Consider the following 27,997-nt stretch of genomic DNA (forward strand, 5'->3'; position numbering starts at 1 on the left):
ATATTCATATTATTATCACTTCTATTAGCCTTAAAGTAAGTTTTAAAGATTACTTAGCGCAATATACTGTCTTGAATATATTTATTAATTTGTTTATTTATAAGATAAGGGAAAACTCAACAGAAAAGTAGTTAATTGCATAACAGTTAAGTTCGTATAGAATTATTATTTGAGTATCTGTTGAGCATTCATTTTTTTAGCTGAATAATCGGGCGCGAAAGCTTCGTCATGAAAATGCAAGATAGTGATTGGCTAAAAATTTTGAGAGTACCAACATTAAGGTATTGCATTGAATTTTGGTTATGTTGTCAGAATTATTACCAGTTGTGTAGGCAGGTAAAATTCGTCGCTTTGCTGAATATAATTTATTTTCTTAAATGGTTTTCAATACGATTATGGCTGTAAAATATTTAGAATATTACCTATGAAATGTTTCTTCATATAATTACAACAACAGGTTCGTAATAAATTATTGTTTTAGTGTTTCAATAACTTTTCTTTTTAAAAGGTTGTGGTTCTGCAAAAGTAGCTGCACAATTGATAGAGTGCGATACTCGCGAAAGAAAAATGTGACGATTATGTACTCATTTAATATTTATCCTGAAAAACACTTTTGGTTTCTGATTATTGAAATTTAATTTTATTTGGATATAACTTTTACCAGATGGGTAAATATTACAAAGGTTTATTGGAGTGCGTTTCTATTTCACACCAAAATATTTTATTTTTATTGCATTGCAGGTCGTTTATAATGAATTGTTTAAGATAATAAAACATCTGTAATGATTACGGAAATGTTTTGTACGTCGAGAAATGGAGCGACAACATTGTAATACACTTCAAAACTTTGATGAACCAAAAACTGAAATATTAAAAAAAAGATTGCTGAAGGCTACGAATACTTCCGCTAGTGTTAATATTCCTCAGAATAGTGCGCACAATGTGCTATTAAACACATTGCGTGTAAGTTTTAAATATTTCGATGTCTAAATGCGATTATAAATATATGCGCCTTCAATGACTTTGTTTGTTACGTTCCAGGCGCCAACCTCGAACAGTATGATTGTTACCTCGGTGCAGGCGCCACAGAGCTCCATGCCCATAACTCATAATCTCGTTACTCATTCAATTGCTCCTGTGAAAATACACACAAACAACTCCCCATATCCCTTACAACTCTCCACAGTGCATGTGCCAGTTCAGATCCCTGGCTCCACTTCTAACATTAATGTGCCTGTGCAATTGTCTGGTACGACTAGTACTGTTCCTTTGCAAATCACTCCTGTTAGTCTTCCAATACAAGTTTCCGGAACAACTAACGTACCTGTTCAGTTACCAGCTGGCGAAACAATAAATGTGCCACTACAAATTCCTACAGGAAATCAAAACATCCAACTAACAGGACCCACTTTACCTTCTATGCCTCTTCTCCAAAACACAGCTCAGCCACTTCACAATTCTATTATACATTTACACATGGGGTCAAATGCTCGACCAGGCAACCTAGAGGGTAATTCAGATATGAATGTACCGAGCAATCAAATTCAACTGCCAGAATCAGGAGTGCAAGTTAAAATGAATAATCCCACAGTGACTCAAGGACAAATGGGTTCGAACATAGTTCAAATACCCAACTCATCAAGTAGTTCTATACAGTTATCTCTTCCGAACTCATCAAATTCTGGAGCAGTTTTGAGAGGTGCGCCGAGGACAATGCCTCATGTGGTGTACATTCAAACACCAACAGGACTGAAGCCAATGACTAATACAGAGGTGATTAGCCAAGCCAGCACGAGTGGCAATCCGCCACAGATTATTGTCCGGAGACCTGTAAGTATTGCAAATTATTTCTAATGTCCAATAATAATTCCTATTTAACAATTTTACCTCTATTAATAGATTTGATTAAGACTTTCATTAATTCATCAATTATGCATAATACATATCAATAAGCTACTTACATGACTACAAAATACCTCAAGAAGCATAAGCAAAGACTTGTTATGCATCCTAATCCGCTCTCCCAGCAACTGCTGAAACTAAAGCCCAGGAAACGTCTGAAAAGAGCTAATGTTGATGTTGAGCTACGTTAGAAAGGGGAATTAGGGCACTGGTTCTGGTTCTCAAATCGCCAAATCATTCTGTCAAAATATCTGCTCATAGTCTGTTGACTGATCGCAGATGTCAATAATAATAATAAACTTACATGAGATGTTGTTTACATTCTAAGTAAATCAATAATTGTAGTGGAATTTTACAGGACATTCAGTTTTCAAAGAAATAAAGAATATCTTTTTATTTGTGTGGACATAAAATATTCAATATTAAAGAAATTGTAATGATATTAATGCAATATTTCGATGGAAAAATGGATTGAAAAGTTCATAGAATAAAAAATTAATTAATTATTTATACTTTGTTGGATGTTTAAAGAAAATCAAATTTATTGATACATTATTTTGTTCAACAGAGAGAATCTAAAAATTCTGTTTTCTAAACATATATGATATGTATTTGGATAGTATTTGTTTTTATGTGATATTTCCACAATTTTCTTGTCCCATTTTTTTGGGAAAAATTAATTTTACATTAGTTATTGTGTATGATAAAAAGTTTACAAAATCTTGCATAATTAAATGAATTTCCTAATAATTCCTTTAAATAATGTGTAGGTAGTTATACCTAAATATAAAATGGAATGATTGGTGGATTATAATAAATTTTGTCAATGAAATTACAGTATTCAATGAAGCAGGTAATAAAGTAATAACAATAACTTACTATAAAAAAATTATACCTTGTGTAGTTATAGTAGTATGTTTATATGAAAACAAATATAACTAATCAAAATGTTACCTATGCTAATATTATAAAGCTGAAGAGTTTGTTTGTTTGTTTGAATGCGCTAATCTCAGGAACTACTGGTCCGATTTGAAAAAAAATTTCGGCGTTAGATAGCCCATTCATCGACGAAGGCTATAGGCTATATATCACGCTAAGACCTAAAGGAGCAGAGCCACGCGGGTGAAACCGCAGAGCGCAGCTAGTTAAAGCATAAAAATTTATGTTAACAACAAAATTATGTCAAAAATGCTTAATAGGCATTAAATATAATAATTAAAGCAAAGCTTCAATCTAGTTTATATTATTTCAGTATTTTGACTGGCATGATATGTGTTCTATATTGCTTGAAATACTTGAGCTTTCATATCATCATAACAACTTTTGTAATTAAATTCCTTTGTTTTATTTGTATCTGAAGTAAAAAAGTATTTGACAAAGGTTTTGTTTGACCCTTCTTTGTTTATATAAATTTATCACAGATTAAACATACATTTATTTTTATATCAAGAATAGATAATTGGTATTACCTTAAGATAGTGAAGTGCATATAATATTGTGAAATATTAATGATAAATCTTTTCTTGCAGGTAACAAGCAATTCAAATATCCATTTAATATCAAATGTTGGAAATAAGCCCAATATTGCTCCAAAGCTTCCTGGACAAAAAGGTGCTTCAATACTTGCACCAGCAAATACGGCTCAACCGATTGTGATTCAAAAACCAAAAGGGAATGACAAGATGATGGTTCCAGTCAGTATCGCTCCTGGCACCCAGGGAAAACAAGCCATAGCATATTTAAGCTCAGTTAAAAAACCCAGCACAAAGAGCATAACAGAAAACCAATCAATACTGATATCGAGCAATCAAACATCTGTTAATACAAACAACCAAAAACTTTTTATAACACCCATGAACATGCCAAAGATTCAAAACACGAAATTCATTTTACCCGTCACTCTCCCTGCTACTATGTCAACCAAGGGTCCTGTGATAAACCTACAAATAGCCAATGGACAAATACAGAATGATCCTCAAGGGAACATAACAGTCATGCGAGATACTCCAATGGAGTCTTCTGAAGTGCCTCCATTACAACCACTAGGGAAGATAGTTACTATTAATGGCAAGGATGGTTCTATACCTCAAAGTCCGAAGGCAGACAAAGGATTTACTATATCCATTCCTGGTTCTAGAGCTGAGCCCACTGGTGAGCAGGGCGAGTACACCTTATCAATACCAGAGACTAATGCATCAATGAATGATGACATATACACTGTGTCCATTGCTGATGATGATGGTGGACAGAGTCAGGAGCAATCGTTTACATTGGCCATTCCTGAAAAAGGCAAAAGCCTTTTAAACAAAAACATCTTAGATAGAAATGACATAGCACCGGTTACGATAGCGGCTCCTGCCATATTACGGCGATCCAACTCCGATAATGGTGAACGGAAAATAAACAATGCTAATATTAAACGTCGGATTTCTCTGTGTGTAGAGAATCTAAACAATAAAAACTTTAAACTAGGTCCGCCTCTCATGAAGCCAATGAATAAATCCGATGAACACCTAGATACGGATAATAACGACGATCATCGCGTCCCGTCCCTCTTCTGTGATGAAAAGCTAGACAAGGATAGAGATTCAGACAATGAAGATTATAAAGAGAAATCTGACAAAAGCACTGCTAACGATATTACGTACATCACTTTTAAACGTGAAGATCCTGAAATGGAAGAAGATCCACCTGGCTTGATATGGAATAACGGAGTTGCAAAGCTGCAAGGAAGCAGCATACACTTCAAGACTAATGAATTTGGTATCATTGATGTGATCGACGGCAACAAAGACGACAATTCAGTAGGAAAATATCACACGCCTTTGAAGCAAAGAATTGATAAGACAAAAGAAAAGAAATCGTCATCACCTGAAGACCTCTACAGATGTGACGGGTGCGGATGTCACGGCATGGCCGCGGAATTCATCAATCAAAACTTCTGCAGTGTTACATGTCAAACAGAATATCAGAAGCTAAACCACAAGAAACGGGAAAGAGAAAGAATTGAATTAGCAAAGAAGAGGAATAAAATGAAAAAGCTTTTGATGCGGAAACAGAACTCTGACTCTGAAATGTTGCAAGACAAAGAGGACGGTGTTAGGAGCCAGGAACCGGAGACACAAATATCTGAAGTGCTATTGATGAAAATGAATGAAGAACTAGTTGAGAACGAGAAATATCCATGGATGTGCGGGAAGAATGGTTTCTCGTGGATGCGTTACTTGGACGTGTGCAAAGCGAAGGCGGCTCCCGTGAAGTTGTTTAAGGACCCGTTCCCGTACAATAAGAACGGGTTCCGAGTTGGGATGCGTCTAGAGGCGATAGATCCTCACCATCCCTCCATGTTCTGTGTGGTGACAGTGGCCGAGGTGCAGGGCTACAGGATGCGCCTGCACTTCGACGAGTACCCGGACGTGTACGATTTCTGGGTGAATGCGGACTCGATAGACATATTCCCGCCGGGCTGGTGCGAGAAGAACGGGCGCTCGCTGAAGCCGCCGGCCAGCTACACGCCGGCGACGTTCTCGTGGCCGATGTACTTGAAGCAGATGCGCGCTATTGCGGCGCCGAGGCAGCTGTTCCCGCATGTCACTACGTCTACGGTAAATCATTTTGTTTTTATAATAATTTTTTTTATTACTTTCACTCTAAGGATTGTTTATTAATTTTATAACACAAATTTTTACTGTGCTTTTAAATCCTCAATGTCATAATCATAAACATCTCATTCAAAATATAGCCAATGCCAGTTAGGATTAAGAATGCTTTCTTCTGGTGAAATAATTTTTTGTATTAGTAATTTCGTATTCGTAGTAATTTAGCAAAAATTAGTTTCGAAGTTCATGAACTTTTCTATCAAACACACAATTAAATCTTCCTTCTTTTCAAATCTTCCATTCCATTTTATAAAATTTTATAAAATATAAAATAGTGTACATATGTTTAGACTTGCTAATTATAACACCTCTCTCACAGATGGTGAAGCCCACCGGTTTCCGTATCGGTATGAAGCTCGAAGCGGAAGACCGGCACAACGACATGGTGTGCGCGGCCACAGTGACCGACGCGCTGGACCAGCGGCTGCTGATCAACTTCGACAGCTGGGACGACATGTACGACACGTGGGTGGATCCGACTTCACCGTACATACACCCGGTGGGATGGGCGCAGCAGAACGGGCTGGTGTTGACTCCGCCCAATTGTGAGTTGTTTTTTTATATTAAACTTTTATGAACTAAGTATGTATCTAAGGATTGGAACTCTACCGAATACAGTTTTCCCAGCTTCTTATAATCTATCCAAATTTAGAGCAAATGTGAATTAGGCACATGTTGATTTTAATATCTTGGTGGTTAATATCTAGGTGATTTTAATATCTAAAAAAATAATCGTAGAAACATAAATTTAGTGTCGTTAGCTCGTGCGTAGTTCACGCACGCATTGCCGTGTTGACTCTCAGTCAGTACTCAGTATGTCTGTAGCGGTGCCGCAACGTCGCATACGCGCTTGCAGTAATGACTTGCACGCAGGGAGCTTATATTATATTTAGAAATATATTTTATATAGAAATATAATATATTTCGAGATAGAGAGAGAGAAGAGATTCTATTTATTATTATAGAGAGATTTTTTCTCTATGGGCAATTTAAAAGTCAGAAATAAAAACAATGCTGCTTTCCTCTCAATAACATGAATCCAAAGTATCTTTGTAATAACAGAAGATAGTAGCAAATATTATGCCTCCTCTACACTACTCGCGAAGTACTCTGCCGAAGTCCGCGGTGCTATAATATGGCTCGCACGCTGCAGTTACGTTATGCGTAAGCGCACGATGTTGCACGTGACTAGGCTTGCACGCGTTTACGCACGTCACGTCAAGTTGTAAGCTGCGCTTTACTGCTATCCAAAATTTGAACGGGCTGATTCTCTTAAGTTACCTAACTTACTTATTATAAACTATCTGCTCCGCGCGGTATCACCCGCGTGGTTTCGCTCCTGTTGGTATTAGCGTGATGATATATAGCCTATAGCCTTCCTTGATAAATGAGCTATCTAACACCAAAAGAATTGTTCAAATCGGATCAGTAGTTCCCGAGATTAGCGCCTTCAAACAAACAAACTCTTCAACTTTATAATATTAGTATAGATTGGGTGATGTCAGGGCTCGAACGATCGTTCTCTTTATTTTATTGATTGTTTCTTCGATATGTATCCAAAATGAATCAAACCTAGTGAAGGAGGAACTCTTTGGTTCTATTATTGTTCTCATAAAAGGAAGAAGTAGTTTCTCTATGGCCTATAAGGCAGAAGATCATACATCGATTTAAGAAAAAATAATATACTAAATTTATATGACAATACTGGATCTATCTTATATAAAAAAACGTTAAAGCAAAAAACGCTACCACAATTTATAGGTATTGAATAGGTATTTAATCTAGAGAAATCATAAATACTTAACTGAATTGGTAGAAATAATTTCGGTAATCAATTTGCCGATATGTTAATTTTTCAAAAATTTCACAATATGTCTGAAGTTCTTTACGTAATAAAAAAGTCGGGTTATACGTGTTGTAATTGGCCACTCAGACAATCGCTATGAAATTTCCTGTTGATTTATTTGAAATGTAGAGAATTTTCTTGTTTGTTATTCTATTTTGATTTGATTTTTGTAATAAGAAAAGTTTTTAAATAATTTTTATTCATAACACCCAAACAACTTCTATATATTTGATTATATGATAAAAAAGGTGATACATAAACAATTAAAATGTTAATTAAAATAATTTACTATTTCACATAAGAAGTATTGTTGTAGGTATGTTTTTCGATAGATATGTATGTATTACAAAAATTGTGCCAAACATTATGCATACCTTACGATGATAATTTACAACATCACCACTATATGTATAAAAAATATATTTTTAAACTACATAATATTATGTCAATAACTAATAAACTGACAAATGAGAATCAACCTTGTCGCGCGGGTTCCGCACACGAAGTATTTTTGTACGCAAACACTGTTATCAATGTCGCTCTGGTTATAGCTACGTGAGTCGAGACAAATTCGATAAATAACATAATATATTTATTATTTTGCACTTTGTTTGTTTGTGTGGTAATAAATTAGCGGGTTTGACGCACTTGGTGCACTTCTCAACTTGTACACCATGCTCAAATGGTGAACTTAGCAACTTGTACACTTCTCAAATGGTACACTTCGCGACTGGTACACGTCTCAAATGGTGCACTTCGCAAATGGTGCACTTTTTAAGATTAGTTGAGATTTGGAAAAATTGTGTAAAAATGAAAGGATTTTTAGTTTTGGATGTTTAATTTTTATAATTATGTCAACACAATAATAATAATTAAACTATACAGAATCACCTTAAACACTATAACATTTTGGGTCATTTTTATTTTTGAAAAAATAAAAGCTTTAAATTAAATCATTATTACTTTTACTAATTTGTTTTTAAGAAACAGGTTATGATTTAATTTAAAGCTTTTATTTAATTAGTAATAGTTAAAAGTTAAATAATAATATTACAAAGGTTATTGATATAATATGATATTATATCATATCTTTATTATGATATTTTTTTACTGTAAATCTACTTTTTTTTGACATAATTATATTATTTTTATTATATCCGAGTCACATTCTTATTTTTGAAAAAATAAAAATGACCCAAAATGTTATAGTGTTTAAGGTGATTCTGTATAGTTTAATTATTATTATTGTGTTGACATATAATTATAAAAATTAAACATCCAAAACTAAAAATTCTTTCATTTTTACACAATTTTTCCAAATCTCAACTAATCTTAAAAAGTGCACCATTTGAGACGTGTACCAGTCGCGAAGTGTACCATTTGAGAAGTGTACAAGTTGCTAAGTTCACCATTTGAGCATGGTGTACAAGTTGAGAAGTGCACCAAGTGCGTCAAACCCAAATTAGCTTATATTATTTAGAATTTTCGATAAGGGTGGGAATGTAATCAGTACTTATACTTAACATGAGGTAAGAGGATGATACTGTTTTGTGGATGGTCAAATGTTCGCAGAATTGATTGCAGCCATGGTCAAACTTATTCTATTCTGAAATTTTTTATTCCAATATTCATAAACATTGTAATTTTTTATGGTATAAATCTTAAAATTATAAAGTAATTAGTAGTTATAATAATATAAATAGAGGAAACACTTTCAATAAATATTTAGTAGAATTAAGCGATTTCTTATCTATAGGGAAATATTATAGATTTGGTTAAATAAAATTTAAGCAGATTTTTTTAAAACTGTTTTTGCACCTACCACAGAATATATAATAGTCAACTACATTCTACACAGTTTCTGTATAACATGTACTTGAAATAGTATAGACAGACCTTAATTTCTTTATAATTTACATTTTTTTAAGAATTCATTAGTTCCTATGCAATTAGTGCATTCCCAATGCAATCCCATTAAAAGGTAACAATACAAAGTATAAATTATATTAATTTCATTAATTATATAAACTTTAACATAACTTCAAATTACAAATTACAATTAAAAAACTAGACCAGTTCTCTTACGTAGAGTGGATGACCTTGTTTAACTTAAAACACCAAGTTTTACTTAAAATAAAATGCAGATAAGTTTCGGCTAAAATAATGAATTAGGTACATATATGTGTTCGTGTTGACAATGTTGAAAATAAAAATAGATTCTATATTTGTAGTTTATAAATGAGTTTTGTAGGATCTAACTAAGATATCAAAATAAGATAGAGAAATATGTAATTTAATTACTAAAATAATACTTAATTTCATTTTCAAGTCATATTCAATAAAACAAGTTAAATTGCAAGTGTTTACAGTCGAGAGATACTGTAACAAGATATTTTAATTGAGATGTATCGATTAAGTTGCAAATTTAAAATACGCTCGTAAACTCTACCGAACGAAAGCCTTCGTTCAAAAACGCATCCCTCTTTACGTCAACAAATAGTTATGATTGTCCTATATTTACAAATTGACTACAAAATTTCCTTAACAAAGTAATTATCGTATTTAAACAATGCGAGGTTTTTAACAAAATGGTGGATAATATATTTGTTAATTACCAGTGTTGTTTAATGCTTAATAGTAAACACGTCAGTAGCTCACGGACGTCGGGGCGGAGTGCACGCGTGTCGTCTCGCGGGCTTTTATTTCATAACTCAGTAAAGTTGAATCGGGATAGACTGGTGATATTTACATAGTTATTCGATAAGATAAACACTGTTGCTGGTGTAAGACGTGAATTTGAAGCAGTGCATGTAATATTTGTGTTGTTTATTGTGAAACAGTGCAGTTAAATATTTTAATTTCTTTAATAGAGACGTAAAAGTTATAATTGGTTAATTTTCTATCCTGATGGAGGTAAAGTGGGATATCCTTGTAGGAATACAAGACGGGGGAAACAGCTAGGTAATGTTTACGATTATTTTGATTGTGTATAATATAGTAATTAAAATTTAATGGTAAAAACTTTATGATATCGGCGACATAAATTGCTGTTTAGCATAATTATCTGTAGCATTGTTGGTCCTTATATTATCATTGTTAAATAAACGAGTTATATTTCTTACTAGCTTTCCGCACACAGCTTTTCTCGCGTTGTCAAAGAAAACATAGAGCCTCGGGGTTTTCCCCGCGTGGTTCCCATTTCCGTGGGATTTCCTGTGTTCTTTTTCGGGTCTCAAACTATCTCTTTACCAAATTCCATCCGAATCGGTTCAGTGGTTTAGGAATAAACAGGAGACAGACAGAGTTACTTTATTTTTGACGTTCTTCCACAAGTTAGTTCGCTTAAAACACTGAAGAGATTTTGATAGAGTTTTGTAGAGCCTGAATTTGAAAACTTATAAATTATTATGTAGGTATTATATTGATGACCTGGTTTGTTTTATAAATAGAAAAGCAAATTAGTTATCAGTCGTTTTAAATTATCTAAAGGATTCTACATAGAATGTTAAAGAAACCGTATTGAATAGATTTTTCTAAGATTCAATTAGTTAGTAGAGCAACTCTATCAAATTGAATTCTCTAGAGAAGTAAAGTTTATATTATCTTTGTGAGAAAGGTAAATATGGTTAGAAAAAACCTTTTGTACAGAACTCTATATTTTTTAACCGACGTTTCAAAATACGGAGTTCTCAATTCGTACCGTCTTTTTTCTACTTTTTAATGTATTTGTACACAAACAAATAATTTCTCATGTAATAAAATGAATCATATACGTAACATTTGCGTATGTTTTCAATTAAATAATGAATAAAAAGAGCCTTAAAATTATTCACGCATGTCCATGTTTGTCCTTCGAGACAAAGATGAAGGAATGTTAAACATATATTATATTTAAATTACAACCGTGTTTATGTGTACATTGTACTGATATTAATATGATATTTCAAGGCATATATTGTCTCTTTGCCTGACTCTACATTGTTTAAAAAGTATCTATTCAAAGATCAATCTAAGGAGAATAATTAATGTTGTTAATATTTTCGTTACGAAACATAAATAAAAGGATGAATGATGTACCTCGTATTTTTGAGTTAGGAAAAACGATAAAGTATGGTATGATAGGGTATGATATATAAACATTACAATTCAATTAAACGGGATTAAAACTGTTGTTTATGGATTCTATTATGATAAAAAAGCCTTATTTCTAATATTTGTATGTATTGATTTGTATTTGTTGTTTTTGTATTTGTATGTGTCTGTGGTTGTGATTGATTTATCTAATTATATCATAAATCAAAATAATGTAAAGAAAAAAGGAACTAGTCTTTCTTCGTACTTAATACTTTTCATCCAATTCACCCGAATTACATTACGTCTTATATTTATAATAAACATAAAAATTCCTTATTTCTCAACTATATAACACATACACCCGTATTATTAGCTAAATATAATATCTATACATAAAAAAGGCCAAGATATCCGTTGGTCCCATTATAGAAGCCCGCTAGCATGGCGTCCTCGGCGCTCGCCTTATATAACGTCGCTTATTGAAATTCACTACAATCGTGTTTGTGGAAACGTATCACCTTGCTACTCGTAATTAATTATTTATTTAATACTGGCAGATTACCCTGGCTTTGTGCGGGTCAATATAACGCGAAAAAGTAGTCTGGCAGTCTGTGAAATTACGCAGTATTATTATTATTTTTTACAAAACTAAACCGTCTTCAAATAGTTGCAAACAGACCAAATCTAAACAAGGCCACACGGCCAATCGAGGAACAACCAATCAAATAAAAAAAGAATCATCAAAATCGGCTCACCCAGTCGAAAGTTTCAACGTAACATGCAAAAAAAACAGTTCGGAAGCGGAACGAAATAAACACCCTCCCTTTCAAAGCATTATGCAATACATAACATTTCGTTTAGTTTGAAGTCTGTTTTCCTGTCCTCATTTTCGTCGAAAGATTCTCTTTATAATTGAATATTGCATATCTTTGAAAAGTATCTTATGTTATATAGTCGCGCGAATATAATAATCACACTGGCTAAGCTTAGTAAATATTTGGGGTTGATCAAATTACTTGCACCTTGAAGGAAATCAATAATTCAATGTTAATGCAACTTATATTTCAAGCCTGACAACTATGAGATACTTTAACCTTTGCTACTTACGCCACGTGTATTTGTCTAGCCTCTACCTGTCTGCTCTTTATTGATATTTTATAATTAAGTGGACTGAAGCCGCGGAGTAAATCCGAGGCGGGAACGTCCTTATTAACCCCGTTTCTCTATAACCGCATTGCTTCTCATTAGATTTCCGGTATTGTAATATGATTTAGCTGAACTAAAAAAAGGTGTATGTTATCAGCTTTCTTAGGTTGTTAGGGAGAATATTTTTAATAGTGAAATAGTTTTCAATAACATTTCCTCCAAGAACTTTCAAAACGAGCCATTATTTCCAGTTTACAAAGAACTCGAACGTTCTCATGGGACGTGTATCCGTCAAAGACGATATCAATATCTTTGATTAACGCAATATTTTCGAAAGAAGTAAAACACAAAGATGTTATCCATTCTTCCAATTGACAAAGACCTTAGATCTTAGACCACATCTCAGCTTAACATCAGGCGAGATTGTGGTCAAGCGCTTCCCTATTACCAAAAAAAAAAAAAAAAAAAACGACACGTTCACGTGAGACGCGTTTTTATCGGAGACGATAGCGATACCTTCATTGAACCTAATGCCCTAGGACTGACACATTTAAAAACATTGTAAAAAATTGCCCTAAAGAAAGTAATATTGCCCTAAACAAATTTCAAGACATACGTAACTAGATGTATTTCAACATGCATGTAAAATTGACATGATTTTGATAGAGCAACTACGGAGTTTCTCGCCGGTTCTTCTCCGCAGCTTTTCGAATCGATGGTAAATGGTAAATTATGTCTGACTATTCAAAAGTTCTTCTAGAATAATTCTAATTGTATAAAAAAATGTTTGAGTTTACGAATTGTTCCAGTCTACAAAGACCCCGAGTCGTTCACATGGGACGCATACTTATCGGAGACGATGTCGACGGCGGCGCCGCCGCGCGCGTTCAAGCCGCGCCCGCCCGTCGGCTTCAAGCCCGGCATGAAGCTGGAGGTCGTGGACAAGAGGGTGAGTTGGTATAATATTGCTTATAAATGAAATAAAGAGGTGTTTTGTATAAATAATTATGTATCAGGCTATATAATAGACGCATCTCTTCAATAAGAGTGAACCTTCTAGAGCGACTTGAGTTCACATCTTAGGATAAAATCAGGCCAGAACTTGGTCGAGCGGTACCTTATCGGCATAAAAAAGATACAAAAAATATTTGAAGACATACTAGTTACTTAATTTTCAAATATAAAAGTTTGTTGAATAGACACTTTTTCGAGATATAATTAATTTTTTTTTCGCAATGCTCGTTAATTAATTAAAATATAATGCACGGTTGCAGCAACGGAAAAATTAAAATTGTAATAACGTCGGATTGCAAGTATACGAACGCAATTTCGCTTAATTTATCATTCCCTTGTACGATTTATTTGCATGATATTTTGTTGGTTATTAATTATTATATTGTGTATAAAATATTTTCAGTAATAAATAGAAACGTATTTTTTTGCTTGAGTTTGGAAATCGTTTGTGTAGAGCATGTTTGTCGGTTATAACTTAGTTATTTGTATTTCCTGGAAGAAGTTACTAAAATGCTAAAGCCGAAGCTTGTGATCGATTCGTTACGTCATGGAGTAGGGAGAGGATTTTGGTATCTTTGAATCTTGTCGAAGAAGTTTCACTTCTGCACACACGCTCTTTTTCCATTTATAATATGTATTAGTATCATTGAGATAATATTACTACGTATGGAGGAGACACCACGAACAAAATCTGTGCGCCATTTTTTAGCTCTAATTAAGTTTTAAAAATTATTATCTAGTCAGGTACTTACCGATGAAAAGTTATGTTAGTCACTTTTCCGTATTATTTGTATTATTTGTGCAATATCATATCGTAACACACACGAAGGCATATTTGATGCTTTTCACTTTAAAACAAATAAAAAATGAGCATGCAGTTAAGCCATATGACTTATGTTGAGCGGAACATAAGTGATGTAGGCGGTGTCGTTTCCATATGTATATCTCAATGATTAGTGTGAAGTAGGATTTACAATAATCGACAACACACGCAGGTGCCGTTCCTGATCCGCGTGGGCACGATCAGCGCGGTGAAGGGGCACCAGGTGCGCGTGTCGTACGACGGCTGGCCGGACGAGCTGGCGCACTGGCTGGACGACGACTCGCCGGACATACACCCGGTGGGATGGTGTCTGAAGACGGGTCATCCGTTGGAGCCACCGTTGAGTGAGTAGTTAGTTATAGTTAGGTATTTGTTGATTATAAATTAGATCACAACTGATTGATTTTTTGACGTGACAACGTCTTATAATTCGATAGAGCCGGCTGCACGCACGAAAAAACATGACTCATGCGGCGTTACCTCGCTCTGAGGCGTTCCATGTAAGGCTTGAAGTGCAAGCGCTCCGGAACGAGCGACCAAGAAGCAGAAACGGACGTTGTCACGTTCAACTATCGTCAGTAAAGACGACTTTACAGACAACCAATTTTTTTTAAAGTTAGGGATTTGTAGTTTATAAATTAGACCGGAATTGCTAGATGTTTTTTTCTATGATGTTTTTTTCGGTATTCCTTAAAAGTAGTAATTAAGTGGATATGTTAACATTGCACTAAATTTAATGTGGAACTATGATATTCTGCGGATCCCAGCAGGTTACTCAATAAATTGATATTAAGTACTCCCGAAGGAACTAATATGAACTTAAATTTTGTTTGTTTTCTTATAACGTTGGGAAATGCCTTTACGCATCCCCCTCGGCAGTTTTACTGTCCAAGGGGGTATGTGGGACTCGCTGCGAAGCCATACCCACTAAAACCCAACGGTGGCCGTCTAACACCCTGAACGACGGGGGTTAACAGCCAGTGGTCCCGGGGCCTGAGTTATTAATATTATTAACATGTATAATCTGTATGTATGTATGTACGTTGCAGCGTCGGAGGAAGGCTCGGCGGTGGGCCCGTGCGGCGTGGGCGGGTGCCGCGGGCTGGGCTCGGTGCGGGGCGGCGCGCACAAGCAGCACGCGGCCGCGTCCGCCTGCCCCTACCGCGCGCCGCCCGTGCCGCTGCCGCCCAGACTGGTGCCCAGGTGTGTATACGAGATTTATTCATATTTTTAAGCTATTGCATAGCTTCTATCGCGGGCCTTGAGCGCGGGGACCGAATCCAGAAATTTAGTAACGAAAAACCTCACGCTCCCCACTTTGCCGCAAAATTATATAGATAAGGAAAATTTGTATAAGTCAGGAAAATTTCTATACGTCAGGAAAAATCCATAAGTCGGGAAAATTACGATAAGACAGGAAAAATTTCTGTCAGGAAAATTTCCATACGTCGGGAAATTTTCTATAAGCTGGAAAATTTCTATAATTAAGGAAAATTTCTATAAGCTAGGAAAATTTCTTTACGTCAGGAAAAATTCTATAAGCCAGGAAAATTTCTATACGTGAGGAAAATTTCTCTTTGCCGCAAAAATTTCTATAAGTCAGCAAAAATCCATAAGTTCCGTACATATATTTATAAATTTATAAGTTCCGTACACTTAGATTGGTTGCAAATTTAATACATAATATGGAATTTTTTCCACGATCATACAGCAAAAAAAAAAAATTTATTTGCAATTTTAACATTGTTCCGAACTGCGGACAAGGTTGCAAAATGAGATTTATTGTCGTCCCAATGTACCATTCACTTGACCGTAGTTTGAAAACTTAAATTATTGTGAATTGATTGTCTTGACTGACTGGAGTAATTGCTCTAAACCGTTGTTAGGCGATTGTGAAGGTAATATTATTATTTATTTAATTTAAGTATTTAATTTGATAGATAAATTAAAAAAAAATAATCAGAGAGATAATGTAAAAAGCAGTTTTAATCCTACTACTTAATATTATAAATGCGAAAGTTTGTGAGGATGTGTGTGTCATGTGTGTGTGTGTGTGTGGTTGTTACTCTTTCACGCAAATACTACTGAACCGATTACAATGAAATTTAGCACACATATAGAAGGTAACTTGGATTAACACATAGATAGGGTAGGTTTTATCCCGGAAATCCCACGGGAACGGGAACTATCCGGGATTTCCTTTGAAAACGCGGGCGAAGCCGCGGGCGGAAATCTAGTGCTTTATAAATTCAAATTGAGCATTTGAATGCCATAAAACGTAACATAAGGAATAGAAAAAAATCGATCACGAGGCGTCTTCACGCCAATCCGGGGCGGACGCTTGACCAATTCAGCTATGATTATTTATAAAAACCATGATTCATTGTATATAGAAACCATGGTCATTCTATAGTGGTACTTCAACGTGCCGTACGCACTGCCACCGCCTCATATACAAGTCTGTACGTACGGTTTCATAATAAAACATTTGTAAATGTTCATCGTGCTGTGACACATCCACGCGCGCACGCTGTTTGCCGCCGCCGCGACTCGTGGCCAGGTACATACAGTTTTTCATGATAATATACTTGTAAAAATCTTAGAGCTCGCCCCGCTACCGCCGAAACTGGTGCTTGGGTTTGTATAAACCGCCATCATTCTATAAGGTCATCCTGAGGCACTTCCGGGTGCACGTTATGTGTTATCTCTCTTTTGATTGGGCACGTCGCGATGTCCACACGTCGTTTCAGACCATAAAATCAAGCACGTGCAAGTATTTACATTATAATAAAATATGTGTTTTAATGATCTGTAACAATTTCATAATAGCTTAATTTTTTCCTATTTCAGATCGCAAGGGAAATCCGTTAAATCCATCAATTCATGTACCCCGACTAGCGATACACCTAAAGAGAAGTAAGTTTGCCTTCTACTTGATGCATATTCTGTATAATTTTGTACTAAAATGATATTAATTTATGTTTGTTTATCTCTAGGTTACCGCGAGGTCGACCTCCCAAGCACAAAAGAGTGGAGGAAGTTGCCAAAGCTGAGCCGGTAAGTTTGTAACAGTATTCTGAAACTGAAAATAACTGAAATTTTGATTACATAATATTATACAGTTTTGTTTTAATTTGAACTTTAAATTTTAATTGACAATTCGTTAATAATCCGGTGCGTCGTTGATGGTAGAAACTAGAATTACCGAATGAATGGGAATAATTGCGTGATCTTTTGAAAAACAACCGAACGTTATTTAATATAATAATATCGTTGGTTGGAAAAGGGGATGGGTTAGGTTAGATTCGTGTTTTTTTTTAACTACCCAGGCATACGGAGCCCCGCGAAGCGGGGCTTCCTCGACTTACTCGATTTGTCTTCTTGTGGATGTTTGGAAAAAGTAAATTCTGTCGTCATTCAATTAACGCGCTAGTCATTTAACAACAGGCCGAGCGTTATATCCGCTCTGTTCAAAGGGCTATGTTACAATCTGCTAACTAGTTGGATGTTGAGTGTCGCGTATCAAAGCAACGTTCGGCCTAGTGATTCAATTGAATGTCGACGTTCAATCATCGAGCTAAATAGTTATTCAATCAAATAGCAGATTCGACTCGATGACGGCGATGTGTATATTTTTTTTTCATGTACAGGTATCCGACGAGGAGTCGGTATCGAGCAGCGGCTGCAAGCGGTGGCGCGGCTCCTTGCCGTGCGGGGCTGTGCGCGGCGAGCGAGCGGCGCGCGAGCCGCTGCCGCCGCGCGCGCTCGTCGCGCACCACCTGGCCGAGCTGGCGCTGTGCCCCGACCCCACCGCCTGGACGCAGGTATTGTGGATCCTGCCAATTATCGGCTCGACGCGCGAGCCCTCTCACTCTCACCGCCTACAGCCGACTGAGCCATGACTGAGCAGTGTCACGGCCGCACGTGCGCTAGAGACAACATAATGCTTCCCTTTCTTTCACTCACATACACTACAAGTACAGAGCATAAAATTATGTGCAACTTTCCGACATGATTCACCGAGCCTTAACGGCCGGCCAGTCAAATAGGGTGGATCCTCCCTTTATCAATGGAAGAATTTCACCTTCCTTCACACAATATTTAGTACCTAATAAATAATAAATAGATATAAATGATAGTTTAAAATTTAACAGGCTAAAAATAAAATTTTCATCATCAAATTCAAATATTGTAACTATTTCTCAAGAATATTCCCTCAACTAAAATTAATTTATTTTAACAAAATTTTTTTTTGTTTCGCAGAAGGAGGTAGCAGCCCTCCTATCCCGTATCGCGGGAGCCGCAGTGGGAGCAGCAGCTGCCGCAGCCCGGCTCTCAGGGGCTGAACTACTCATGGCTTCCTGCGAGGAACTCGTTCACTGCCTGCGTCTGCGTCTCGGGCCAGCTGTGAAGGTGTATGCAGCGGTGCGACACCTGCGGGAGAGGCTCTGATCGCGGCCCCTCGCGCACTCCCGCGCTATGTCCATCATCATGTAGACTCGTGAAGTGTAGTGAAGTCACAGAATACAAAATAGTAGCTAAACGCTACAGAACGGACACTAATAATTAAACTTACCTCACCCCGCACGATCGTGATTAAAATGGGCCACATTTTTCTGCAAGGACGATACGCAACGAAGATTGACAACATTAATCAAATTTACTTAAAGTAATTTTATTATTTTGGATTTGTGATTATCGTTTTTCGAAGAAAATAGTTAGATATTGTGCTGTTTACGGATGTATTTCATCAGAAAAGCGAATTTTTTTTACGCTAGTCACAAATGTGCCAACCATAAAGCGTTAACATACACATTTGCAGTCTCTACAGTGTGACTGTGAAAACGATAATTTTGTATGGAGTGTCCGGGGTGTCGTGAAGTGAAGTGAAAGTGCTAAAGTGACTCAGTGTGGAACGATAGTGACTAGGTTTAGTGAATAAACAGTTTTCACGGCCTCACCTCAGTTGCTTCCATTGATAGACTGATTATAGGTATAGTGTTGGCTTTTTTGCTGATTGCCTCGCTATGTGATCTATAGGGGAAAGATAGTGATTGCCACTTTTGGATGAATTTTGGATTAACTGTTTTGTATTTGAGTGCAAGCTTAATTGACATGCTCAGCTTATTACCTCCATGATTTTAGAAGCTGTGTTCACAAAATAAACTTTGTCTGTGTTCATAGAGACAATGTGCACGCTGTGATTTTGCAAAATATTTTTGGGAAGACATTCACATGAAGCAGTTTTATTTTGCCTGTTCTATTGCAGCATAGAAATTGCGAATTATTTTGTACAATACAACGACAATATTAAATGTTGTTATATATGTTGTAAATATTTAGGAAATTTCTAAGTGTATGTAATTTTTTTATATATATTAAAATTTGATAGACAAGCACAAATGTATTTGTTTAGATTTGAGGTTGTGATGAACAAATCACTAATGTAAGGGCAGAAGAACATTTTTTTTATCTGTGGTCAATCAGATTTATGTTTTACATAGATTATAAATCAATGTGTCATGTTTGTGAAAAAATATTTGTTAGCATGTAACTATAAATCACAATTTAATGATCGTTACAATGGGTAAATCACTCCATATTACAATTAAGGAACAATTCTTTATATACCACATCCAAATAATCATTAAAATTATTAATCATATGGTTTTAAGTGAATCATGTTAAGATTTCAGTCAATGTGAAATATCTTACCGTTAAGACTAGTCATAGCCAAGTAGGTAGTCAATATTACTAAATATTGCTTGTTATCAAAATCAAAATTAACTTTTTAAACAAATCAGGTAACTTTACAGTCATTTAAAAATTTATGTGTGTACACACTGTTTAATCGTAAAAATATATTGAGATATTTGATGTGTTTCCTAACAATTAATAAAACTAGAACATGATAATTAATATGTAATACCAAAGATGTGTAACAAATAATCGAAATTAGATTGTGGAATGTATATTGTTGTACATAATTACTTATCATTTGTACATAGATTTTATATGTAGTGCAATTATAGTATTAATAAAGAAGTTGTAAATAATGTAGTAAAAATAAAAGTTTTTTGTTTATCGTAAAGAAGTGTTCAGTTTCAGTTCTACTTTTGAGATGAATGGACTACTGTGGTATTTTAGTAGTTTCGTAATAAATGGAAGAACTGCAAAATGTGCCGTCTGAATTATAATTAGATAAGAAAAGGTGGATATTGAAACCTTTATATGGACTAAAGTATATTAATAATTATGATAGCAAGGAAAATGTAACATGGAATGTTGTTTTTTTGTAATGAGGAAATCATTTGTTTGCAAAATTAAATTTATCGCTGCTCAAATTGATATAAAATTGTATAAATCCTATACTACATCATATCCTTATTCTCTGGTTTTTACATTAGTTTTTATTTGTTGGTATGGGTAAATCAAAATTGGTTATACCCATTGAGATAATATTACTACGTATGGAGGAGACACCACGAACAAAATCTGTGCGCCATTTTTTTGCTCTAACTAAGTTTTAAAAATTATTATCTAGTTAGGTACTTAACGATGAAAGTTATTCCTTTGCACTTTTCCGTATTATTTGTATTATTTGTGCAATATCGTAACACACACGAAGGCATATTTGATGCGTTTCACTTTAAAAACATTAAAAAAAACCGCTCAACATACGCCACATGGCGTATGTTGAGTGGAACATAAGTGGTGTAGGCGGTGTCGTCTCCATATTAATATTATCTCAATGGTTATACCTTGAAATTTATATAAATTGTGACCAATGATGTAAAATGATCCATGTAATGTAGTTTAATGGACTACTTCGCATTAAAATCCACAGGATTATTAGGTGTAACTTCTAAATGTATTAGGTAGGACATAAGTTCTTCGTTTAATAAAGTCTATTTTTGTTGAACTTTGTAAATAGAATTTCTGTAAGTGTTTTTTACAATGGCCATGTACAGAGTTGTGGTTATAGATGGATGTAAGTTTTTACAACTTCCTAATGCTATTTGTGCCATCTGTTTGGCACGGTCTATTGTAAACTGTTGTTCTGTAATTTAATAAATTTTTTTGTGAAATAATTTTCATTTTTATTTTGTGCACAAACATCCTTTATACAAGGCTAATAAAAGTGCTCTTGAAATATTACTATTAAAGAAATACCTAAAAAAAATCTATACCCGGGTATACCCGGGATACTCGATTGCGTGCAAACATTCGCGCAATAATTATCTTTGCGCTCTTATAAAAACATTTGCAAATGCCATTTTACGTATTCGTGGGTCTGCTTATTCGTGCGAATGTGTCACCCAGGTGCCCAGAGCGACCGGGCTTTTAACGTTCATGGGAAAAGCAGATTTTATTTTATAAAATAGGCTCTATGCCTTCTCTGTGCTCGTCTCTATGCAATTTATTTTGATCGAGATGTCAATGCTAGTGTCAAGTGTCAACAATCATCTGTGTTCTATCAATGTCAATAAAGTGTCATGTGAGGCCGGAGCCGGTCGCCGATCGATAATAACAAATAGGAATATTTGTTACAATAATACAAATATTTAATTAAACATAACATAACTTAAGTTATACTTTTTTATGATTTTAGTAATGGATACAACAGTGTGATCGTGAATGATTTGCATAATGGTTTTGAAATAAATCTTCATTAGACTTGTATTGATTGAGAAACATGTTACGAATCGCGTATTTCTTTGCAATAATAACTTGTGTTCTATGTAGCGATGGTGATAGATCTCCTTTCTACAATAAATGTCTCAAAAATTGCGTAAAATCTAATTGTACAGCAGGTAAATTTAATTTGTAAATTTGGTTATATACCATTCATACATCGTTTTTTATAAACGTAATTTCGAACATATTTTGTAAACAAGACGATTTGGTGAATTGTAAATCTATCGAATTTAAGTATAAATAAAAATAAAACAATAATAAAAGTTATGAAAATTGCTGGCTGTTTCTGTACAATTCAATGTTGAACAATTGGAAAGTTAATCTTATCTTTTATATCTTAAGATTAAATATTTATTTTGAAGTGTTACTGGAAAAATGTTCTCTATAAAAATTCATATTCTTTCCAGATGATAGCTTTTTGCCAAGCGCAGCAAATAACCAAGATGTGTGGAGTAAAATGTTGTTATGGAGCTGTCGAGATGAATGTCGGTACTCCTGCATGTGGAAGACTGTGCAAGGTTTCCATGAGCGAGGCTTTGCTGTACCTAAATTTCATGGCAAGGTAAATCGACAAATTATTAAATGTAATTGTGGGATATTACAAATAACAATTATTAAACAAAAAAACAGTCTTTCTTGGTTTATGCAAGTTTTTTATATCTTTCTTCTTTCTTTCTTTCTTTCAATTAATTAAGATTCTATTTCAGCAAGTCATGTGTACGCCATTTTTTCATTCATTATCATTTATTTTCAGTGGCCATTTGCAAAAATCTTGGGAGTGCAAGAACCAGCATCTGCATTTGCATCAGTGCTGAATCTTGCTGTACATGCGTTTATGTACAATGAGATAGCGAGGCTCTTCCCGACCAGGTCTATGCCTGTTGCGCTATTTTGGCATGTTTTCGCTGGGGTACGTAAAGTTATAATAAATAGAGCATAAAAATATGTCTTGTATATAGAAGTGACAATACTTATTTGCTGTATGTTTGACCTACATTTATTATGTGTACATTTGAAATCTAGCTCAAATGCATGCATGTGTACATACATCTATATTGTGCCTGTATAAAAAAATAATATAAAGAACTATTTGTATAGAATGTAATAATTATGGATTTTCCTTTTTAGATATGTATGAATGCTTGGTTTTGGTCTACTGTATTCCACACCAGAGACAATTATTTCACCGAGTTTATGGACTATGTTTGTGCTTTGTCTATGGTCATGAGTTTATTTGTTGCGGCGGTATTAAGGTATGTGTTAATAATAAATATCATATCAACTAGTTTTGTATGAATTCTCGTATCGCCTGGTATATTTTAGTCTAGTCAATTTTTGTGGTAATCAGGTGATATGCCTTTTTGTTGATTTTTTTTGCTCATCCCCATCTGAAACGAACCAGGACCCGTCAATTCTACATGCACACAAGGCCGTCAAGTCAACTAGCTCTCATGAAAAAAATAATTAACACTCAAATCAACCCTTTTGCATAGGAGTGTATTAAATAAGGAAAGTCTATATTCTATTAAATTCATTTGCCAGCTCATCTATATTCGTGAATATTCTGACGAATATTCGCATTCAAAATTAATTCAATTCATGGCAGGGTGTTTCACAAGCGGAAGACGATATCAGGAGTGGCGCTCCTTTCAACACTGGTTTACTTCGTAGAGCACGCGTTATATTTGTATACGGGACAGATCGACTACGACTATAATATGCAAGTCAATGTGATATTTGGTAAGTTTCATGGTAGAGATTATTTTTATATGAAGTTCTATGATAACAAACTTTGTGTTGTTACGAACAATATGCTGATTATTCGCCTCGCGTGCTCAGTCTCTTTTAATTAAAAAATGCAGGAATTTTTTGCAAATTTTTAAAATACCGGGCATGTTGAACTTTTATATTTTAAATTATAATAAGGATTCATTGTTGACGAATGAACTAAAATTTTTCGAGTTACATTGTATTGAGTCATTCATTCTTCGAATACTTTGATCGTGAGTCTAGTTGTTTATTTACTTCAATACTATTATAATCATTTAAATTTTAGTTAAATCCACATAATCATCATTTAATTCATAGTTAAATCCAAACTAATAATATGGAATTTGCCATCCCCAGGTGTGCTAGGCTCCGTCATCTGGTTAACCTGGGCGATCATCCAGTACATAGCCGGTCGTCGCTACGTGCGGCGCCTGATCCTCTTCATCATTCTCTCCGGAGTGGCTCTGACCCTGGAACTGCTGGACTTTCCACCCAAGTTCGGATGGGACGCGCATGCCTTGTGGCATTTGACCACTGCCCCGTTACCATTATTTTTCTATAGGTTTGTATTTTTTGCTTTTGAAAATTTATGCGGGTACTTTTTTTGGAGAGTTCGGGAAAAGTTTTTTTCGTATTTGATATACACGTTTGTTAATGGAATATTGGTAAACTTGCGTATTAATTAATACTAATGAAGATAGCTGAACCAAAATGTTGAGATTAATAGAATCATTTCAAAGAACACGATAGCAAAAAAAAAAATTTTTTTGAAAATTTTGTATAACTCCTGGAACCATTTTGTTTCAGGTTTGTAATAGACGATCTCAACTATCTCAAGACATCAGTACCAAGTGCAAAGAGTTACGTGAAATCAAATTAAAATATTGTAATTTAATTAAGATATTGAAATAAATAAATAAGTTCAAACCAAAATAATTTTATTTAAAAATAATAAACACTGAAATTTACCCCGCTTTTACGAACACAAATTTAAGGACATGCACTGTTGACGAAGGAAGATATTTAGAAGATATTCCAGCACAATTAGTTATCTAAAATTAAGTTTTTAAATCGTTCACCGCACCGGCAATTCAACCCTAATTTGTGTTTCTTTAGAAAACCCATTTTTTCTCTTGTGCTAATCTGCTCGTTACGATCTTGATAGTCATAATCTAATATTTCACTTTCCGAATCTGTTCTGTCATCGACTATGACACTGCGAACTTCGTAGTTCTTACGATACGGGGTGTTGCGTCGCGGCATTCTGACCGAGCGGCTGGGGCCAGGTCTTCCCGGATAATACTTTTCTTGGAACCTTTCGTTCCACTCCCGCTTATCTTCTTGCTCCATGTAAGGAGACCTACTTATTCTTTTTCCATTCACTTGTATATTGATAGGCGCTGACTTTTTAGCATATGCTGGCCTAACAGGTGTGGAGACCCGATATTGCGACTGATTGACGCTTTCACTGTATATAGTCTCATAGTCTTCGGTTCCACTTCCTTCAGATGGTTCAGCATCTTCTTCCTCCTCAAGGTCACTTCGTCGCGGTTTACGTCGTTTTAACCGTTTAACCCCTCTGATAAAGCGTTGAAGAAGACCTTTTTTCTCCTTATTCACCTGTAAATAAATGTTAAATTAAAGGTTGCTGTAAAATTTGCTTACAGATGCATCATTTTAAATATTACCATATCGTTTTGCGCATTCGGAACAACAGTTTTATCGCTCTCTTCACCGTCACTCAAAATTTCCGTTCTATCTTCAGAATATTCATTCAGTTGTTGGCGATTTCTTTCGTCGGGCCTATAAAGTTTGAATGCTTCTCTGTTTGATGTCACTGTTGATCTACCCCTTTTCATATCTTTCGTGTTGGTTTCTTTCGTCTCGCTTTTATCTTCTGATTGTGCACTAGTTTCTGCATATTGTAATTTTGTACGCAAGGGTCTACCAATATCTGAAGATAAATATACTGCTGCATCTTTGTCACTTCTAATAACATCTGCTTCACTTCTCATCGTTGATTGAGTATGTGTGAATTTTTCGGAAGAATTATTTTCAGAAGATTTAAAATTGTTATATTCACTCCTAGAACTCGCTTTTGTAGAATAATCCATACTGAGAGCAATAGATTTGTAAATATCTTTTATTAAGTTATTGGTTTCTTTACTTGGTGTATTCACAGAAGCTAGACCACCTTCTGTGTTTATTGCAATGTTAACTGGTTTGTTGTGATGAGAGTGAACGCTCTTATTTGTATAGTAGCAAGAATTCATTTCGTGCCTGTGGCAGGGATGTAGTAGATACTGAAGGTTCTGCATACATTTAACTGGTTGATAAGGAATACTTGCATAGCATAATGGGTTAGGTGGTATGTGTGGGGAATAGGGCGTATAATATGAATTAGCGTTGTGCGATCCATTGTATGTTAAACTATGCAGAAGCGTTGAACATCCTGGCATATGATTTTGTGACGATCCTTTCTGAACAATTGCATCTTTTTTCGGCTTCTCTTTGATCAGTTGAGAGTTCGTTTTCACTTCGGTTAATACTGATTGCAATATATTCTTTATTTGTTCTAACATAATTTCAGTATTGTTATCGTTTAATAAATTAACTTCAAGTTGAATGCTTTTACATCTTTTTGTTTGGCTTTCAGCTGTTTTTATTTGCACTGTGTTATTCTCCTTTTCCTGTGACATTGTGAGATTATGGTCTGTTGTTATTCTTGTTGGAACAGTTGGTTTAGTGTAAACATCACCACACTCGATGGAACAAGTATTTGAACTTTCCTCGTTTATTTTATTATCGATGTTGAGAGGTTTATATCTCCTTGGTTTAGACATAAAAGAACGGGGGTTTCCTGCTTTTATTGGCGGTTGCTTATAATACCGATGCCTAGCCGGTATTTCGGTTCGATAGCTAAGTGTTACGGGATTAACTCGATGTTTTGGACGTATAGTTTCTGGCCAACGATTAAAGCCTTGTTTTGTATTTCCAGATATTTCCTTAACTGGTACAATATCGTATAAATCAGAGTCGTAGTAAGTCTGATTACTATTTCTAAAGTCACAAACCTGTGACTGGCCTGAATCAACCATTAAATTGAAGCCTTTCCCCATATAATGATCGATGTTTTGGAAACGCCCGTGGCAACAAGAACAAATATCCGAATCGTACTTTAGGGGATTTGTTATATCTTTACAGATAGGTCTAGAAAAATCGCTAGTGTCTGAGAATTCTTCAATACCAAATTTGGGATCATACTGTTTTCTCAGAATATTTGATAAATGCTCGCTCACAATATCTCTTTTCTCTGTAAATTTATTTTTATTCTGATAGTAGGTTGAATGCATGTCCGTAAAGGGTATGTGATAAGTTTCAGCGAAGTAAACTAATTGAGTATTTTGCCTACTTTCCTCTTTGTTACTCTTCTTTTTGCGTCTTCTAAATATGCTTTTGCTTTTCTCTCCAGATTTTGAATCTTTTTTTCTTTTATCACGTGTCTGAAAATGTTCTGAGCCTTCCTTGTGTGCTTCTAGTGATAGAGATGAAAGAGCGAAAGATAAATTTGATGGCTTTTCGTTTAATGCACAATTATTGCCAAATGAAGAGTATTCTTTTGATTTAGTTCCAGTATAACTTGCGCTTATTGATGTCTCCACTACATTTGTATTAAAAACACCAGTCGACTTTCCAGATATGTTAGGAACGTTCTGATCATTGTTTACTCTAGCATCTTTAGCTTCCTGTAATTCTCTTTCTAAATTTATTATCTTTTGCTGAAGATCAGTTACATCAATAGGAATGCATGAGATAATTTTGACTTCAGTCTGTGATGCGGTGTTTCCTAAGATAACGTAAAAACGATTTAGAATTTAATGTTAAATGGTATCTGAATCAATCACGAGACACGAAGTGCTTAAAAACATACCTAAATTAAAAGCAACTCTCCGTAAAAAGTTTTCTATTCCTTTAAAACGCTGTTTGCATGTTCTTGGTATGTTTTCATCACACATAACGATTTGTAAAACTATCCGATCTTCATTAAAATGGATATTTCAATCT

At 35.0% G+C, this 27,997-nt stretch overlaps 3 protein-coding genes across 3 annotated transcripts; 2 read left to right on the forward strand and 1 right to left on the reverse strand.

Moving 5' to 3' along the window:
• Positions 1–330: 330 nt before the first annotated feature.
• Positions 331–20,906, forward strand: l(3)mbt (lethal (3) malignant brain tumor). The gene is made up of 12 exons (XM_090105204.1): positions 331–457; positions 742–963; positions 1,042–1,830; positions 3,432–5,507; positions 5,881–6,106; positions 13,437–13,576; positions 14,637–14,808; positions 15,514–15,667; positions 17,315–17,380; positions 17,461–17,521; positions 18,115–18,288; positions 18,728–20,906. The coding sequence occupies exons 2-12, from the start codon at positions 814–816 to the stop codon at positions 18,914–18,916; spliced, it is 4,197 nt and encodes a 1,398-aa protein (XP_089961330.1). The 5' UTR covers positions 331–457; positions 742–813; the 3' UTR covers positions 18,917–20,906.
• Positions 20,907–21,968: 1,062 nt separating this feature from the next.
• On the forward strand, positions 21,969–24,868 carry PGAP3 (Per1-like protein PGAP3). Its single transcript, XM_090105580.1, has 7 exons — positions 21,969–22,278; positions 22,570–22,724; positions 22,917–23,072; positions 23,291–23,415; positions 23,769–23,902; positions 24,290–24,494; positions 24,740–24,868. The coding sequence occupies exons 1-7, from the start codon at positions 22,161–22,163 to the stop codon at positions 24,810–24,812; spliced, it is 966 nt and encodes a 321-aa protein (XP_089961706.1). The 5' UTR covers positions 21,969–22,160; the 3' UTR covers positions 24,813–24,868.
• A 108-nt stretch (positions 24,869–24,976) lies between these two features.
• Positions 24,977–27,948, reverse strand: LOC149905537 (uncharacterized). Its single transcript, XM_090105078.1, has 3 exons — positions 27,864–27,948; positions 25,621–27,779; positions 24,977–25,552 (listed from the first exon to the last, which is right to left on the reverse strand). Exons 1-3 carry the CDS (start codon positions 27,946–27,948, stop codon positions 24,977–24,979), a joined length of 2,820 nt encoding a protein of 939 aa, XP_089961204.1.
• Between the last annotated feature and the right edge of the window lie 49 nt (positions 27,949–27,997).

Source organism: Colias eurytheme, chromosome 9 (genome assembly GCF_061535395.1).
Source record: "Colias eurytheme isolate Ceu_HAF_F1 chromosome 9, ilColEury1 Martin Lab GWU primary, whole genome shotgun sequence".
NCBI lineage: Eukaryota > Metazoa > Arthropoda > Insecta > Lepidoptera > Pieridae > Colias > Colias eurytheme.

Excerpts from the sequence above, each read along its gene's own strand:
- PGAP3 (XM_090105580.1), top strand. The coding sequence starts at position 22,161 with ATGTTACGAATCGCGTATTTCTTTGCAATAATAACTTGTGTTCTATGT. Across the intron at positions 22,279-22,569 it reads AAAATCTAATTGTACAGCAG|ATGATAGCTTTTTGCCAAGC; the intron begins GTAAATTTAATT and ends TATTCTTTCCAG. Across the intron at positions 23,073-23,290 it reads TTTGGCATGTTTTCGCTGGG|ATATGTATGAATGCTTGGTT; the intron begins GTACGTAAAGTT and ends TTTCCTTTTTAG.
- LOC149905537 (XM_090105078.1), bottom strand. The coding sequence starts at position 27,948 with ATGTGTGATGAAAACATACCAAGAACATGCAAACAGCGTTTTAAAGGA. Across the intron at positions 27,780-27,863 it reads GAGAGTTGCTTTTAATTTAG|GAAACACCGCATCACAGACT; the intron begins GTATGTTTTTAA and ends ACGTTATCTTAG. Across the intron at positions 25,553-25,620 it reads CGAATGCGCAAAACGATATG|GTGAATAAGGAGAAAAAAGG; the intron begins GTAATATTTAAA and ends ATTTATTTACAG.